Source organism: Mycteria americana, chromosome Z (genome assembly GCF_035582795.1).
Source record: "Mycteria americana isolate JAX WOST 10 ecotype Jacksonville Zoo and Gardens chromosome Z, USCA_MyAme_1.0, whole genome shotgun sequence".
In the NCBI taxonomy this organism is placed as follows: Eukaryota; Metazoa; Chordata; class Aves; order Ciconiiformes; family Ciconiidae; genus Mycteria; species Mycteria americana.
This window is the reverse complement of record NC_134396.1, coordinates 52,681,020-52,699,575: the sequence shown is the minus strand read 5'-3', so window position 1 is coordinate 52,699,575 and position 18,556 is coordinate 52,681,020. Positions and strand designations below refer to the sequence as shown.

At 40.3% G+C, this 18,556-nt stretch overlaps 2 protein-coding genes across 9 annotated transcripts in view; one reads left to right on the top strand and one right to left on the bottom strand.

The window, feature by feature from the left end:
* The window catches only part of PPIP5K2 (diphosphoinositol pentakisphosphate kinase 2), a 54,530-nt gene extending 54,295 nt beyond the window's left edge, over window positions 1–235 (bottom strand). Inside the window, exon 1 of the mRNA XM_075526168.1 lies at window positions 128–235. The gene's annotated coding sequence lies outside the window, so the exon portion shown is untranslated. The remainder of the gene's footprint in view (window positions 1–127) is intronic.
* GIN1 (gypsy retrotransposon integrase 1) lies at window positions 6–18,216 on the top strand. Of its 8 annotated transcripts, none has more exons than XR_012778895.1 (11): window positions 6–141; window positions 3,781–3,926; window positions 4,827–5,020; window positions 6,132–6,437; window positions 7,124–7,312; window positions 7,410–7,577; window positions 8,042–8,330; window positions 11,376–11,735; window positions 12,677–12,889; window positions 15,639–16,627; window positions 17,365–18,216. XR_012778895.1 is itself a non-coding variant. In XM_075526184.1 (8 exons), exons 2-8 carry the CDS (start codon window positions 3,788–3,790, stop codon window positions 11,672–11,674), a joined length of 1,524 nt encoding a protein of 507 aa, XP_075382299.1. In that variant the 5' UTR covers window positions 6–141; window positions 3,781–3,787; the 3' UTR covers window positions 11,675–12,482. The 8 variants fall into 8 exon arrangements, 5 of the variants coding, with proteins under 5 accessions (XP_075382299.1, XP_075382298.1, XP_075382295.1 ...); XR_012778896.1 differs by lacking the exon at window positions 17,365–18,216 and having other exon boundaries at window positions 15,639–15,745; window positions 16,536–16,731; XR_012778897.1 differs by lacking the exons at window positions 12,677–12,889; window positions 15,639–16,627; window positions 17,365–18,216 and adding an exon at window positions 10,977–11,080 and having other exon boundaries at window positions 11,376–11,494.
* Window positions 18,217–18,556: the final 340 nt, after the last annotated feature.

Genomic DNA, 18,556 nt, shown 5'->3' with positions numbered 1-18,556 from the left:
CCCTCCTTCCTGCTACTTCCGGGGGCGCCACATAAGTCTCGGGGAGCAAGGGCCGTAATTACGGTTAGCTGGCTGGGAAGATGTCAAGTTAGTGGGCTGTAGCCCCTGGGACAGGTCGTGCTGATACCTCTGCTGGAGCAGGTGCGTGCCCAAGGGCCCGGCAGCTCTCCGCGGCGCTCGACGTGCTAACGACCTCGCCGCGGAGCCGACAGGACAGGGTGGGGATAGATGGCGGGGGGGGGGAGGAGGAAAAAGATCGCGTCGACGTTGCTTTGCGCATGCGTCAGGTTTGCCGGGCTGACCTGTGGGCCGGGTAGCACCGACTCGGGACTACCGCTCCCACCATGCTCTGCGTGTCGGGGGGGAGGGGCCGCCTGCGATTCGCTGCTCCGAGCTGGCGCGTTGTATACTGGGGACTGTAGTATACTACTGTTGTATACTGGGGGCGGGCGGGAACAGTGCTTGGGCGCGGCCTTGGCGCTGTGGCGTCGCTGCACGGGAGGATCCTGAGGGCGAGTGGGACTCCTTTCCTGGAGGACGCACTTGTGGGAGGTACGGCTGACGCTACCACGGGCGATAAGCCCTCGGCCTAGAGTACCTACCCTCTGGGCTCCACTGGCCCCTCCCTGGCCCTCTGCCTCCCCTGAGAGGACCACGCCTGTTCGCCTGTCCTTTCATCGTTTGGCGGTCGCAGTAAACGATAAGGGGGTATTTGCGAGGTGGTGGTCAGGGGTTAGGGCAGTGATTTAATTTGCTTGCCTGCGCCTCTGAGGTGCTACTGTTGTCATCTGCAGTGCAGCTGCCATCCTGACTGAGGTCAGCGTGTGGTCTAACGGTGCCAATGGCCTGTTAGGTGGTGTCAGGCTTGAAGGTGGAGATATCTAATAAATGAGAGTGTTCTGAAATGGCAGGGGTCTCTGTCAAAAATGGCTCAGGCTGGCAAAAGCCAGGGAGGGATGTAGGCAAGTGTGTCAATCAGGTTCCTGGAAGTACTTTGCTTAAAAGAGATGTATCCTAGGCTCCATGGGGAATTACTGTTTCTGGTAGAAATTGCAGATAGAGGTAGAGGAAGTACTCAAAAGCTGGACTAAAAAAAACCAGCTTTGCAGTTAGGATTGTGATGGGGGGTGGGGAGGGGAAATGGGCATTAAAAAGTAAAATAGTTAAGTGTTACCAGGTATGACTGTTTTCCCTAAAATACTAAGGCAGAAAGAGCCCTGGTTATATGGAAGTTTCATTCTCTTTGCTGAAATACTTTCCTTGACTGTAAAGCAGTGTATTCTTTTCCAGCTTCAAAGGTATTAAGAATTGATTACTGATTGTAAAAGTCTTTGATTTTTACAGACTACCAGATACATTATGAGTATTGATAGAGATGGCACATGAATTATCTGAGTAATGTGGTTTATTCTAAATAACAAAAACAGAAGATTGTATAACTTGTTATTTCCAGTTTTGGGTTTTTTTTTTTAAGATTAGGCCAAACAAAGTAAATTAGGTATTGGGGAAAAAACTAGTAGAGACATAGAAAACTAAATATACAGGAAGGAAGCTCATTTAATGTTGTCCTCTTAGGCAGCAATCCAGCAGACTATTGAAGCACTTAATGGTTTGCTGGATCAGGATCCTACTAAATACATTAGCTGTATATGGATACTACTTAATACATTCTTTCTTCATTGGCTTATGTACACTCTTCCAAACTTCTATAGTGGACACTGCCATTGCAGGAATGAGGATAGAATTTCTGTTTAACTGAAGTATAAGCTGTGGTCCTGCTCAGGTGTATCTTACTTCTGTGCAACTTCATTTTGTTAGAATGAATAACCATGTACTACATGGAGAATATTCACTGTTTTTCAGGCAAGAGGTTCATGAGCAAAAGGTACTAGAAGAATAAAGATTGTTCTGGAACATCTTTTCTTGCCACGTGTGAAAGTCTATGTCAAGTCAAAGTGGTCCATCATCCCAGTGGTTAAGTGATAAATCATACCTGGCTAGTTTTGACTTTCAGCCATGCTTGGGTAACTGCAGGACTGGCCTTCTGGAGAGCCCTGAATGAAGCTTGAATGCATGCTCCTGGCAGGATATTTAATTGCCCTTCACCAGTACTCTTTGACTGTTAGAAATGCTAGTTAATCTACTTCTTTAAAACAACAGAAGCATGAGTTTTATCATGGTAGCCTCCCCTTCCTTTCTGCTGCTAGTTATCTAATTTACCAACTCAGTGGGTTGCTTTGGCTTGTGCTATCAGATGTAAATTTACAAGAAACTGCTGTGCCAGCCAAGATCTCTAGAAACAGTACTCTCTTCTGGCTCCACTCCTTCCCTGTTCTGAAACACTCTCTTCCCTCACAGACAGGATTGTAGTGGTGAAAAGTTTGTGTGCTAGTTCTCTCGGGTATAAGAATTTTACTTTAAAACACTAATGTTGTATGACAAGAGGTTTGGCTGTTTTTGAAAGCCAGGTCTAGGCTGTGCAAAATGAAGTATTCAGTGGAGCAAAGGTCTCGTCACTGTTTGAATGTGAAGTTCCTGGAACACAGCAATGTTTAGCCCAGTTGTGTATGTAGAATATGATATTCTATAAATAATATGCAACATTTTATGTTCTGGGAGAAACGGGAGTAAACGAAAGCAAGCATAATCACTCTTTAGAGCTCTTTACTTCCTTTCCGCCCCCAGTATAGTAAAGGTAAGTGAGAATCTATAAATTGAAAAATAAACATTCTGACTTACACATTTGGCTTCCAAATAGCATCAACATATAATGAGATAACATGGATTCCAGGGTGACTGGATACTGTCACTTCCCCATAATTATCTGCCACTTAGCAGATATGGCAGACAAACTGATTACTCTTTTTAGCAGGCTGTGTGTTGTCACGTTGGCTAGTCTTGGGACAGTGGCAGGATAAGGATGAAATTTGCTTAATGCTGTGGATAACCAGCATTCATTAAGGAATTATGACATGGCAGACCCCAAGCCTGATCCTGCTCTGGTAGACATCAATTAGAGCAGGATCAAACTGCTGTTCCATCTACATCTGCATTGCTGCTACAGCAGATTTGGAGAAAAAAAACCCCGTATCACTGAAATCATAGAGCCTGCATGAATATTTCTGCCTGTGAATATTTCTGCTTGTCATTACTTGGTAATTATTTGGATGCTGTTCTTGCTAGACCCAGGCTTTTCCTGTACCAATGATGCATTTTACTAATGATGTGATCAGGGAAGTCAGCTCACGTCAGGGAATGAATCGTTCTCTTATATGCTTGGGGATTTCAGAATCTAATTGTCAGATGAGTTAGTGAACAAAATAAATTTCTGTCAGTTTCTGTCTGAGGAGTTGTTTTTTCCTATTTGTCTATGTTTTTTTCCAACTAGGGTGGCTTTTTGGACACATCTAATCTCCAGCACACCTGCACTTGAGAGCTATCCAAATGTTTAAGAATGAGAAGAGCAATTTCTGTCTCTTTGGCCTCATTTCCACCACCCCCCACCCCTGTCCAATGAATATAGTGGAATTCCCCATTGTTTGGAAGTTGTAAAGTTGACAAAACAAACTTTGCGTAGAATAAAAGTAGTGTGTCAAGCAGTGTTCCTTACTGCTTAAGTTGATAGCATGGGGATATCCAGCACAGTACAAAGGATGGTGTAACATCCTCTCAGATGATACATTATCAAGATACCTCTGAACTACAAAGAAACCAGTAAAAACTGAAGACGTGCTCCTCTGTCAGTTGTTCCATCTAACAAGTACTGTGCATTTTGTTCAGGTTAGCAATGGTCCGTAGTGGAAAAAATGGTGGGCTCCACCTGAAGCAGATTGCATACTACAAGCGAACAGGAGAGTATCATCCCACAACATTATCAAGTGAAAGAAGTGGAATCAGGAGAGCAGCCAAAAAATTTGTTTTCAAAGGTAAAAATATTCTCTCAAACTACTCTGAAAATTAGATTTTTTTTTTTTTGTGAAGATTTGCTGATACAAAAAATGAAAGTAGATCTTGTTCTGCAGTGTACTGTGATTTTAATATCCATTCTCTATGAAACACTCTGCTTCACCCTTGTTAATATATAACAGGATGTTTACAGAAGCGGAAACTCAATCTGCTTTAGTCCTTTCTGGGAGGGATTTATATATGTATCTAAAAGCCAAACCTTGTTCTAGATACTGGGGAAATACACAGCCATTGCAATCCATAATTCAAAGGACTACAGAAAGGGAAATCCAGATCTCCTTGTAGACAAGGAAAGCTCAGTCCGGTCTGAAGGATGCTGTGTGTGAGTGGGCAGAAGTGCAAGGATGGCTTTGCCATCTGTCCACCTTAGAGCCTTCTGGCCCTTCCCAGCTTTATTGAATCCCTGCGAGGAGGTATATGAGCCTTTGTAGTCTGCTGTGCTCTCTCTCTCTCAATCACATCAAACCTGCCAAGTCCATGTAGAGAGAAGGCAGGGAGGAGTTAAAGCGGCAAATTGCAAAGTCAGGTTGCTGGCAGGCAGGCAATAAGTCTCATAATGCATTCTACCTCCCCTTCCCACCCCCAGCATTAGCTTGTGTTTCAGTCAGACTTCCTGTGGGAACATTATTTGCATTCTGACTTGCCCTTGTATGCCTCATGTCCAGATTAATAAACATAGGTGAACAATTGGCTCTTTGGAGGAAATAATGAAAGTATTTGTAAACAAAAAGCTATGTTTACACAGAATTGAATTTAATAAATCAACTTCAATTCTGTACTGAATCATGCCCAGTAGTTTAGTAAACTAAACAAAAGACAAAGCACTTGCATATAATTTTCTGGTACTTTTCTTCTTTCAGAAAATAAATTGTTCTATGTTGGAAAAGACAGAAAACAAATGCGCCTGGTAATTGTTTCAGATGAAGAGAAGAAAAAGGTGCTTGAGAAATGCCATGAAAACACTGCTGGTACTCATCACGGCATATCAAGGACACTGACTTTAGTGGAATCTAATTACTACTGGACCTCTGTAACAAATGATGTGAAGCAGTGGGTATGGTGTCATAGCTACAAGGATTGTTTTAATGTAGTCTTTGTTACAAACGTTTTGTAATCATATGACTTTGATATAGCAAGCACCCATACTGCTTCATGATGAGGAAACGTAAGCTTACAATCAAACTTTAAATGGTCTTCTTGCCAAAGCATAGTGTTTCCTTTTTTCTTTTACGACTGACCATGTGGCTTGCATATTGCTGCATGTTACGCAGTGGTGGGGAGCCATACTGCCTTTAAGTATGCAGGGCACATCTGGTCTTTGGAGTGATTTCTCTTGCAAGGACTCTTGTATATCTTTGTTAGGATGGAGTGTACCATCCCAAGGATATGTGGCCAGAGTGGCTGCTGGCAGATAAGAATGTGAAAATGGTGTGTCTGCCTTACAATTAGGCGTGTTTAGGAAATAGTTAAACAAATCATTGCTTGGGAAAGTTCCTTCTCCTCCTTCAGCCAAAGATACATGGATATGATCACCAGGCAGAATGTGGTCCTTGAAGAAACTGTATGTAAATGTCCTTTATGGCCAAATTACTGTTGCTATCAGCTTGCTGCATCACCTGAATACTTTGAGTTCATGTGCAACTGTAACATGAACTGAAAATGAGTCTTTGCTTTCAATTCAGACTTGGACAAAGGGGCTCTGTCCTATAGATAAAGCTGATCCATGTTACTCATGAAAGAATATGTATACTGCCAATGTTTTTCAGCCACAGCATACAGAACAGAAGCAAAAGGGGAAGGATTGGGACTTTCTTACGATCCCAACTGCTTCATACTTCCTTTAGTATTTACAGATGGTAATGGATATTAAAATCTTTATTGTGGACTTGAAAGAGCACGGTGCTTTCAGGGTGCGGAGAGTTCAGCTATGAATTCCTGCACATGTCCTTCTCTCAGCCTTCACTGTTGTTTGGTTTTGGTTTTATGCTGAGGCTGAAAAAGCTAAGGGTAAAAAATTATAAGAAAGATGATAAAATGAATTTGTTTTGCATTGTCTGTTCTGATGTAACTTACAGAGGAATAGTGGAGACTTATGATCCTGCTGATTGTCTTAAAACTTTACTGTCACTCTTTACTGATAGAGTCTTCCCTGATTTTTGCACTAGGTGTATGCTTGCCAGCACTGTCAAGTGGCAAAGAACACAACCACCACAGCACCCAAAACACACCCTATCAAAGCAGAGGACCCGTGGACAGCAGTCACTATAGACTTAATGGGACCTTTTAATGTTACCAACAGAAGCCACAAGTACATCATAATTATGACAGATTTGTTTACAAGATGGGCTGTTATCTTGCCGTTGCATGACACTTCAGCAACTGAAATTGCTAAGGCAATCATAAATGTGTCTTTCTTATATGGGCCACCTCAAAAAATGCCTATTGATCAAGGGAAGGAGCTTGTTTATCAGGTAAGTCTTTATGTGGCTGGTTTAGTTTTTTTTCAAGAAAAAAATACTTCCCCCCCCCCCCCTTTGAATTTTAGACCATTCTTGAAAGACTGTAAATCTTTTAATTAAAAAAAAAAAAAAAGAAAAAAAAGAGGTTAGCACATACAGAAAATGACAAACCAATTATTTACAATTGTAACATTATGCAATGTTTCCCAGAGTTTTATTCTTTGGATAAAGAACAAAGCAAAGTAATTTCCTAGCGGTTGTAGTGTGGGTTTTGTCACTCAGTTGAACTGGCACAAGCTTTCACACTCCAACATGCTGTATTTCATTCATCCATACTGTCCAGTAAAGCAGATAGCTAAGGGTATTTTTGACATTGGCCTATAATGATTATGAAGAACTCTTCACACTTTGATCCTCTCAGAGATGATGAAATCATGAGACTATGATGCACAAAATGATAAATTGAGTTAGTGGCAGAAATGTGTTTAGAAACCATCAATTACTAGCTCCTAAGCCATACCGATTCGTTCTAGCTCTCACTCTCAATTCTGGACTATTTGGTGGGAATATGTATGTAAGACTTTTGCTCAGTCACCATCATATCAACAAAAGGGTTGGAAAACTACTGAGTTAATTTACTTGAACTGTGATACAGAAGAGGGAAACTGTCAGTAATTGTGTTCTTTTTTCTTTTGAAGATAAATGAAGAAATGTTTGCACTGTTTGGCATGAAACAAATTGTATTGTCTTATCCTCAGACAGATGATGTAAATGAAAGAACATGCAAGACAATCAAAGCTTTCCTTAATAAATACTGCACTGACCATCCAAATGATTGGGATGAACATTTGTCTGCTATTGCTTATGCTTTCAATTTGACAAACTTGGTATGTGGAGGTTCTTCCTCTTTTTGACTAAAGTCCCCCAAAATATCTGCAAAGCTGTATGGTAAATTTGCTTGCTTTTTGCTCCCCATTTACATAGGAGCCAGATCAAAACACCCCATATTTCCAAATGTTTAATCGTAACCCACATGTTGTTGAGCCAATGAATATATGTGTGGAAGGAGAATACAGTATGTTTGCCAAAATATTTGAAGCAACTAAAAAAGCCAGTCAAGCACTGGAAGAAGAGAAGATGTCAGATTGCCAGGTAAATGTTATATATTCAAATTTTACTAGTAAGAAGACTGAAGATAAAAAACATGGAAAGGCTTGAAGTATAAAGTATAACTAACCTTTTAAAGCAATATGGAGTTTTGTGTAGTTTCTTTTTGGGTTTTGTGGTTTTTTTTTTCCCTTTGCCTGTGATCTGTAAATTCCAGTGTACCTATTCTCATATGTGTTTGGAGGGAGTAACCTTAAGAGACCTATTGCCAAGAGGTTCATATCTGACTTGGAGGGCTGCATATCTATGGAAGCTGAAAACCATTGCCTATGAACTATCGATTTATGAAGAGAAAATCAATTTCTTCAGAACTTCCCAGCCCTACATATTATGAATTACACACATCCAAAACTGCTTAATGTTATACTTCTGCATTATTAACCAAGGTTATGAAAATACATGATTACTTTTGAGAGAAGGAAATGTAATTCCTAGGTATCTTTCTGCAGGTGGAGAAAAACACTTCAGATGAACAAAAAATCAGAAACAAAATCACTGTCAAAAGGAAGCCAAAGCAATTAAATACCCTTCAACTGAAAGTTGGTCATGAAGTCCTCAGGCAAAGAAAAAACTGGTGGAAAGATGGTCGTTTCCAGTCAGAATGGGTTGGTCCTTGTATTATAGATTATATCACAGATAATGGCTGTGCAATATTAAGAGATGCTACAGGATCCAGGTTGAAAAGACCCATCAAGATGTCTCACCTCAAGCCATACATAAGAGGGTCCAGTGAAAAAGGTGTATATATATATGTGTGTGTGTGTATTTTTTATATATATAATTTTGTTGGGTTTTTTAACTGTTCTGTCATGTCTTGGTGTTAGGTTAGGTTATCAGAGTGAACAAGTATCAATCACTTACCAGTGTGAACTAAACTAATACTGGGTAATGTAATAATTGCAGTTTTCATTAAGGAGAACAGTGAGCGTGAGTGGCTTCAAACCTATGCAGAGCATGGAACAGAGCTAATGAATAGTGTTTAAAGTATGTTTAAAAAAAGCTTCCATTAAAGTTGCTTGTAGTCTGTGGTTTGGCCCTGTTCATGCTGGCTGGTGAAAACTTTCTAGAAGTATAATTAGGATGAACTGTATTCAAAAAGCATTTTTAGTTTTGATGTAGACAGGATTCACATTTATTTTGCTTGTGCAATGGAAACCTAATTTTTTTTTTTTTGCTTAGTACTTTTTTTAACAACAGAGTGTCCTCTAAAGCCTTAAAATAGAAAGACTACATCAGAGAACTGATTTTTGGAGACTTTATTTTAAATTGTGCTTCTGAAGAAGTAAATGTGTTTCTCTTACCAGAGCAAATAAAATTGTCATGCTCTGCAGTAGGACTGCTAGAAATTCCCAAGGACTTGGGTAATCAACCGCCAGTCTTGCTCTTACACGTAAAGTGTAATGCTGCTGTGTTAATCAAAGAGTGGCAGCTGATTATTTTCTGTTGATATTGTCTTTGAGTCACTGCAGGCATTTTGAGGAAACTGAGTACTCGGCACTTAAGGCTTCTGTCACAGAACAAGCTGCTTTTTCACTCAAGGTTCTTAAAAAATAGACCAATTCCCACCTTATTGGCATATGTGGTTAAGCTTTGGTTCTTCAGAATGCATAAACTGCATTTAGATGGTAACTTCTTCCATCACCTTGTAAAACTGAGGGATTTGCAAAGCTGAAACTAATTCTGGAATTTCATGTGAGAGCTGATATTTATGCCAGTTGTCAGTTACAGATTTCATAACCAAGATACCGACTTCATGTCACATGTCCAGGATGGACATGTCCAACTTTTATTGTTGGACGGTCACTCTGTGGCTTCCAGTTCTTCATTATTGCTGATCCATAAGGAGGAAGTCACACACATGTCAAGCATGCAGATAATCTCCAGCTATTACAATGACTTTGGTAAATTGTCACAGTATAAAAAGTTAAATGTAGTTGTCTTTGTAGGATCAGAGCCTGATATGTTTACCACTAAATACTGCAGAAGCAGTAGGTAAACATAGTTTCTTCGCTTTCCCAGTAAGTGGCTAAAGATTAGTTGTCTGACACAGGGAAAAAATTCAATGGATTACGAATACTTATAAATCTTAAAATTATAGACTGATTATTCATACATATTTACATTGTGTAGAGAGATAAACCAGGCTTTGCCGAAGTAATTGCCAGTCTTTATCAAACAGCCTAACAGCAATCAAGAAAGAGTATTATTTCAGTTAGATAAGAACAGTGAAACCAGACAGTGAATGACATCTTTTTCATCCATAAAGAAAAGCATGTATCTTTGTAACAAAGGACTTCTCTTTTTAGCAGGGGTGGACTTTTTTTTTTATCTGCAACTTACTTATTATTACTACTGCTATGGTGTTAGTCTGGTGGCCATCCCTTTGCATAACCTTGGATGGGAACAAAGCATTTGCAATGTTCTCTGTGAAATAAATGTGGAAAAAGTGCATCTTAGGAGAGGATATTTGTGGCCTTGCCTATCAACTTAAGTGTTATTAAGTGTTTTACACTTCAGATTTTTGGAGCAGGGTAAGCATCTTGTGTGTATCACACTTCAGATGTGTGAGTTTGGGAGTTTTAAAGAGGAAAGGCAAAGCCTGAAAATGAAGTGTTCTTGTTATGTAGGAAAAAATCTTTCACAGGTAAGAATGGGCAATCAGAAGGAAGGTATGTTTTTATTACCTTTTGTAATACCCTTTGTCTAAAGATAAATCCTGAGTCAGTGCACTGATAGAGCCCTTGGTACAGGTATCACAGATTTGCAGTCTGGGTGTACTGGGTTGCCTGCTACCTGGCTCTCTTTACAGCCAGGCAGAGGTTCCAGGACACCTTATGCACACATAATTTATGTGTCTGAAGCAACATTTTGTTTTTCTTGTTTGAGTGTAGTTTGGTTTAAGAGAATGGCTCTGGGTCCAGTGCTCAAATGATTCAGGAGTGCAAACAGGCAGATTTAGGACATATCTGTTGAGAAACATGGCCAGAAAAGTGCAGTTTCACCTCCACAGTCGCACCCACAAAGGTCCCTCTTTGGACCTATATCTCGCGAAAGAATTTGTTGTCCCCTACGTAGAGATGCTTATCTGTTGAACAGCTCTTGTGATTCAACAGAACACTTCATTTCACACTAGGGTCCTCGTGTGAGCAAGAAGATAGGCCCTAACCTCATCTTCCAAAACAGAAGTATTAACCCCATGTTGACAGTTAGACTTCTAATTTGTCTGGTCAGACTATTTTCATTTTATTTGAACTCATTTGGAAAAGTCAAACACCGTAACCAAGTACCAGACAGAAAAGCTCAATAGTCCTATACAGTAGCAATCACCATTGTTGTCTTTAAATTCAATAAAACTTTTATTTCTTTTTTTATTTCTTAAAAAAGCCTGTTGTGTTGCATTAAGACTTCCCAGCAAGAGCTTGGAGTAGCCACGTTTCTCTCTCTGTGTGTGCACAAAATGGAAGAATCTGCGTGTCCGTTCATTTAAGGTATTAGTTCAGTAGGTGACTATGACAGATGTCAAGCCTAGTCATTGACCTAGCAAAGAAAAACTCTTTAGTGTGGAGCACTGCAAGCATTATTTTGTTTGGCTGCATCTCATTACATCCACATTTGATGCTCAGTGAAATCAGAAAATTCACATTATCAGACTTCTGTCACTCAAACATTCTCGTCCTCTTACAGAAATTATTTTGAAAAGTAAGTTAGCACCTCACTAACATTTTACATATGGCTTTCAGTAAACGAGAAGGATCTGATTTAATGGCTGCTTTTCTTTTACAGGTAACCATTACTTTTTACAAGGTGCAGTAGTTGTTGACCATGACTATATTGGCTTATCTGAAAGATCTTATGATCCAAGCCAACAAGATTCTGTTGCTGAAGGGGAAATAAATGCCTACACAAGAGATATCATGTCTGCTGTAAAAATGCCACCTGTAGCCTGCAAAGACCAAGAATCAACAGATGGTAAACATCAGACTGAGCTGACAGAAGATCATTGCATTGTATCAAATGATGCAAAGCTGAAGCAATGGCCTTCACCTTGTTGGACACTTCAGACCGAAATAGAGCATACTTAAGCATAGTCTCATGTCATGTTTCATTGCCAGTTTGGAACTTCTGTGGCAGACTGAAAAAAATGTAATAGCTCCAACTTTCTTAGCCAAATCTACTTTACTACTTTATGAATATAAAAGTGCTGCTGGTGTCCACTGGTTAATTTGTATGCACACTAAGAAGGAATTGCTCTGTTACCAAAAACAGAGGCACAACCTAGTAAAAGCACATGTTCTACTACTGTATGAATTTAAGAACAGTGTAGGTGTCCAGTGTTTAATTTGTGGGTGTTGAGAAGCACTCACTCAGTGACTGAAAGTACAGGCACAACCTAGTAAAAGCACATGTTTTCATCATGCATTTGAATTTCAGATTTTGTTGGTAGAATGGCAGTTACTGTTATCTTCTCAGGACACAATGTGTAATTTCACTGTAATGACCTTTTCATTAATCCTTAGAGGAGAATACTGTGCAGAGATACTGTGGGATGAATTTAAATCTAAGCAACTTGATGTAAATTTTAGCTCCACTGTAGAGAATACTTTTCTTGTTATGAAACAGTTTCCTCCTCTTTCTGAGAAGCTGCAGACTCTGACTTCTACAGCTTTTAATTTCTCCAAGATCTCACAAAACAGTAAAGCTGCCAAAATCAAGTACATGTAATGTCCTGCATATGAAACAATAAGGCCTTCAGCTGCTCCCCACTCATCAAAACTGATAGGATGAGCAATTTTAATTTCTCAGGTGTGTCAAAATCTTAAGAGCATTCAGCATTCATTTGTGCTTTCTTCACAAATATCTGGTTTCCCTTACAGTTACATCTTCCCAGAGCCAGAACAGGCTTGGAGATTTCCACTGACAGGGGTCTAGGAAAGGTGAAGAACCAGTGTTACTTATTCTCTGAATTCCTTGAGTAAGTTGTTACTGTTCTGGGCTTTGTGCTGAGAAGACTATATTTCAAAGTCAGCTGAACAGGAATTATTTCATGTGGAAAACTGATGAGTGCAAGTCAGCTCTTTTTATAGGGGACTGACACAAAGAGGAAGAAAACAGCTTCAGCAACTTCTGTCTGACACTGGAAGATTTGCTTATCTCACGCTCTGAACGTGTGCATTCCTTCTCATCTCTGCTGCTGAATGTTGTGTGACTTACTTACAACACAGGTGGAGGAAAGTACTGTTTATTAAGAGTTTTCAGTTAACCTTTGATAACAAGATTTGGTCCTCAAGGCTGATTAGGTACTAACTCATACAGAAATTCATACCTAATGTACAGTATGTCTTTGATATCACAGGTTTGCTGTGTAAGAAAAGAGCATAGCTCTATGACAGGATCCTATCTTAAGATTCAAATGAAAAAATACTTAATACTCAAAGTATTTTGTGTCTTCTGAAAATTCTGTCCTATATATATACTTTTTCTCCACTGAGACTGTTTCAGAAAGAGGGTACTGGGAGGTGGTTGGGGATGCTGTCTTAACAGGCTTCTCCTTTATGCCAGCTGCACAGAGCACTGGGAGATGAACAAACTTTGTGCTGGAATTGACAAACGTACACAAGCTGAGAAGTCCATCTTTCTGTTAGCTGCTGCTGCCCCCAAGCCGTGCTGTCCTCTGAGGACAGCTGACCTTTAACAGGACATCAGTCTAGTGCAGTCAAGGAAGTAAAGAAAGGGGGCTTGATGAAATAAATTTGTCTTGTTTAAAAAAAAATGCTAGGGAATCCTGCCAAACTAGTTACAGCAGAAAAAAAACCCCACATGTAAATATGACATAACTGGTAATTGTGAACAGGGGCCTTACTTTGATTTAATTTTTTCCCCCAGTAATGAGCACTGTGGTCATACAGTATTCTTTCCCTGGAATAGTAGTTTAAAGACATTAATCTGTTTAGGTGCTGTGTGCCATGGCCGCTGGAGGTTCATGTCATGATAATGATGTGGCAGCCTAAAGTGCTCCTATGCTAATCCTTAACAGAGGCCCAGGCTCTAAGCCAACCCTTCCTCCTCCTTATGTACCTTTGTTTCTTCCACTATGATTATTGACTGAAGTGATGACATCTGCTAGGATGGATTTGTTATATTGTTAGATACATAGTGTGTGTCTGTGCATGCAATATATATAGAGAGAGAGAGTGTGTGAAAAAGAAAAAAATTAGTGTGAGGGATAAAATCAGAGAATAAGGGAGCTCTTTGCAAGATTCCTTTCTGCTTTGTTAGGTTCAAAAGAAAACTAGTCCCTCTTTTTTTTTTTCTTTTCTTCAACTGATTAGTTCCTTATTTGCACCCAGTACAACAGAGCTGTTTTCTGGGAAGCTCTGGGGCAACATAAGTGCTGTGTACTTGTTAAAGCTACATTGGAGAGAAAGAAACTGCTACAGTGACAGTGGAATAGGAAAACCAGGAAACATTTAACATATTGTGTAATGATGATCATTCAGGCTTCCTGGTAATTTTGATCTACTGTATTAACAGACAGGCATTAGTGCCTCTTCAGTGCACCTAAGTGGGGCCTTCTTTGCATGTGGGAGGTTCACTGAAATAAAATACAGGGGTTTCAAACTAATGATGTGAAAAACAATCAATGGAAACTGAAAAAACCCCACCAGGAAACTTGAGACATTGCAAGCAGCACACTGTGTTTGAGGAAGTTCAGAGAAACCCTTTGCACCTTTACCATAGCAAAGGGTTGTTCAGTGTATGTTTGTGACTGCAGTGAGTCATGACCTGCCTACTTTTGATTTGTATTCTAACCAACTTGGATAAATACACAAATGTCCATCTGTACTCTTTTTCACTGGCATACAGGTTTGATTTATGATAGGACAATAGCAAAAGACTATTTCATAATAGAATGCTTAGAAATTCTGTTTTCTAATGGAGTTTGTACCCCCTCATGGCAAGTTGTTTTGAAACAAAATTCGTGGAGACTACCCTTTAAAATCCAAATCTCCCAACAGGTGAATTGGAGTTTCAGAGTGTTCCCGAAATCAAACTCAATAGCAACGGAGTTACTATTAAGCAGGCATCCTTTATTACAGCGCTGGGCAGCACTGGGGATCGCTCCACCATAAGTGCTCCGACAAACAAGCAAGATCGCAGAGGTTATATGTTGCAAAATATACATATTCATAAGATTAATTTATATAAACATGAGATTTCTGGGAACTCATTAATATATGTAAATGTCCCTGATGCATGCGTACTTAAGTCCTTAGGTGGTCCTCTGGTGGTCGTTGGAGGAAGTCAGTAGTCTTCATCACTCTGACCGCTGACTGAACTTTGTCTTTGCGCATGCTCAGTCCATCTTTGTCTTACTCATACCTTCCTTGCATATCCAAAATCAGGTGGTTCTTGTGTAGTTTCTCCTTATCAGCCCTTTCCAGGGACACAGGGCCTGAAGAATTCCTTTTTATCTATCTACATTGCAACTATCTCAGCTAACCAAGGATTTAACACAGGCAAAGCATTCTTACTCTAATGATTAGGTCAAATAAAGAATGCTCGTTAGCAATTCTACTATCTAAGCTTCCTTACTTAAGGCCAACAATACTGGCAAGCTAGGCCAAATTATCTGCAAAAGGGAAACTAAAAGGAAACATTGAGCAACCAAGATATTTACAACATTTCTTTTTGTCTGTGGGGATTTTAGCTCTTTTCAGTTTAGAGGGGAGGAATAGAAGGGAGTACAGCATGAAAGAAAAAGTTCAAATTTCATCATACCTCCCAGCACAGTACTATGAACATTTATCCTTTGGGTTTGCTAGTAGCACTAACTACCAGCTCACAGTTTGATGAAAAACAACATTAAAAACATCTGCTACTGAAAAGACTGTACAAACATTCAGAGTGTTTTACTGTGGAATGAAAACCATTCCTCTCTTGTTTGAATACTTCCTGAACTTTTGTATAGAGTCTGCCCATTCTGTGTTACAGAGCTCTTGAGTTCCAGCTACAGACGTTTTAAAATTGTTTCCTTCTTCTTCCTAGAACTGAATGTTCCCTGCTGGAGGGCACCAGTGAGTCATGATTTGCTTTTCACAGCAAGCAGTTAACAAATCTTCCAGAAGGAAGTACCACTTCTGAGAACCATCTAAGTTTCCTTTACTCATTTGCTTGGGTGCAACGTTGATGTCAATGACCTTTTGCAGCAGTCATCATTACTCTAATGACCTCAGGTCAAAAATCTTTGCATAGTAACCTTCTTGGTATTTTCAAAATATGTAATGGAATATTTTTGGGGATTGGAGTGGATGCTTTCAGTTAACTTATTGGACTAGCTAAAAATAAAACACACAAGCTCTAGAGTCTCACCAGGTGGTGGAAACTCAGCAAGACACAGCGGCAGCTGTCATCATCTGTTGGCCTGAGAGTACACTGCCCACCTGTGAATTCAACAGAAGGAAATGCCATGTTAGAAGTCACCAAGACTGGATGCTGTTTTAAGTTAGAAGTCTAAAATTGACACAAATAAACAGGATTTAGAAGTCTTCAGGAAATGGGTATTACACTCCTCTACATGTATTGGAAGACCTGCTGGCCTACTGTGGAAATCTTGGTAATCAAACTATGTAGACATTTGGAAGGAAAAGCAGCACACAAAAAGCTTTAATTTGAAAAGGAAGGCTCTTCCAGATAGAAGTAACCACACAGTAATTTAATTTTAAAACATTTGATTCTGGAACTATTAATCCTGAGAGATGCATTCCCCAGTCAGTTCTCCTCCCTCCTCTCAACTTGTACACAGACAAAACCCCCACATTTGCAAATACAAGTGCACTCAGGTTGCCTGACCTGCCTACTTGTTTGTCCCGTTGTAGTAGGCATTACTACAGGCTCTGAGGATGGGTTGACGCGTTTATCTTCCCACAGGACTCCTGGCTGCAGTCGTGTGCAGTCCATTTTACCCTGATGATGTGCAAAGTGTTGCGGTGATGAAGGGATCTGCAGAAACCTTGCTGCATTGGTAGCAGAAATAGGTATGCCAATAAACAAGACAGGTCCTAGGAGATACAGCGTTCCCAGTCTGCCAGGCAGTGCTGCCCTGCTACAGATTGCTAGTGCAGTGGTCCACAGATCGGTTGAATACAACTTTCCATAATTTACCAGTTGTTACTTGCGTGGTCCTTTTCTGGGTGCTTGGCAAGAATCTCTGAGCTTTCATCAGCAGAGCTGGAGTATTCAGAGCTGCAGCTAGTGGCAAGCAGCAGTGCCTTGAATATATAAAGTGTTATCTAAGTAAGTGGGTTAAAAGGGAATAAATCAGATTTCACAAATTCAGTACTTAAAATTAGTCGACGTTTTTTGACAATTTATGCCTTTAAGCTCTCTATGCCTTGTTTCCCCCTTCTGTACAAAGTGAATAGCACCATGTCAGTTCCCAGACATACTGACAAAAAAAATATTCACTACTCTTCACAAAACTGGCAGGCGTAGCGATGAAAGCCCCAATGGCAGATTCCACAAGAAAACGAGTTCTATATTTTGTGCAGAATTTCAGTGATATGCAGTAAATAATACATGGGGTTCCCCACCAGACTGATTTTGAATGTTTAGCTAGTCAGAGAACCATCATCCATCACTTCCACAGATTAAAGACCTAGGAAAAGGAAGACAGGCTAAATAGGAACAGGACAGGATTTCACGTGTGGTTACAGTATCACACTGGCGAACTTAATTTTTGAGGTTCTTAACTTCCGTATGTTCGACTCCGCAGACGTTAGGGATCTGTTTTGGCGCGTACACTTGAGCCCTGGCTTCCTCTGCCTCCCTGCTGACGTGGTCGCACGGTGGCAGCCTGTCACCGCGGGAGCGCGCCCTGCACACCCGGCGCTGACTCCGCCACCGCGGCACGGCGATACGCGATGCTTATAGAAACTGCAGCCCGACGGTTTGTTCCTCTGAGGCTTTCGTTCCCAAAGTGCATTCTCAGCAAAATTATCATCTGGTTACAGCAAAAACTGTAACCAGATTATAAGTACGGAAGCATAAATATATTTCTGAGAGCAATGTGACCTGCTTTGTGTGAAGGCTATATGACTGACCTTTCACATAAGTTAGTTACAGTACAAAAATAATCTGCTTGGCATTAGGTAGTTTATACCATAACTGCCAACTGTGGCAAACATTCAATACAGCTTTGCAGCTTCCTAAGAACTCGGCATCTTTCAGTACCCATTAAACCTTGGTTGCTGTGAGCAGGATCTCATGTACAAGTGCCTGGAAGAAGGCCATCCCTCCAGTTCCTTATGCATGACACAGTGTACAACCTGAGACCCAACTCAAGGAAACATGGCAGAATTGAGGGACTCAGTCCTTTTTAATGCAAGTAATTTTCTCTTGAGCTGCAGTTTTAGGATGTGCCATGGCTGAAGAAAGCAGTAACAAACATGGAAGGGACGGTGTCGAAGCATTGAGGAATGCAGTGGCCCAGGCAGGGTTCTGCTCTTAAAACCTACGTGATAAGTAGCACCGACTGTAGCCTGCTATGGGTGGGTACGTGTGGGTTGCCTTATACCCATTCTGACAAAATTCTTAAATTCTACTAACAAGAGTAAAAGATGTAGGTTTCTCATATGTTTCAGTATGCAAAATAAATGTAGTCAGCAATTAATAATAATTTCCCCAGTTCGCTGAACTGTTACCACTATTTGCTAGGAACAAATTGCTCCACTGCATCTTTAAAATGGTACTTTTGGCACAGTTCCCTAGAAAAAAAATGCCTCTACATCATCTGTGTATTTTTAAAAAGTTGTACAATGAAATCAGACAGAGATGCACTCGCAGGATGTCATACTTCACATGCACCTAATTAATAAGAAACACTAGTGGAAAGGAGCAAAAGAAAGGAGCGGTTCAGCAAATGTGCTTTCATGACCTGTAGTATTTAGAAAATTCTAGTGCAGCTT

Excerpts from the sequence above, each read along its gene's own strand:
- GIN1 (XM_075526180.1), top strand. The coding sequence starts at position 3,788 with ATGGTCCGTAGTGGAAAAAATGGTGGGCTCCACCTGAAGCAGATTGCA. Across the intron at positions 3,927-4,826 it reads CAAAAAATTTGTTTTCAAAG|AAAATAAATTGTTCTATGTT; the intron begins GTAAAAATATTC and ends TTCTTCTTTCAG. Across the intron at positions 7,578-8,041 it reads AGAAGATGTCAGATTGCCAG|GTGGAGAAAAACACTTCAGA; the intron begins GTAAATGTTATA and ends ATCTTTCTGCAG.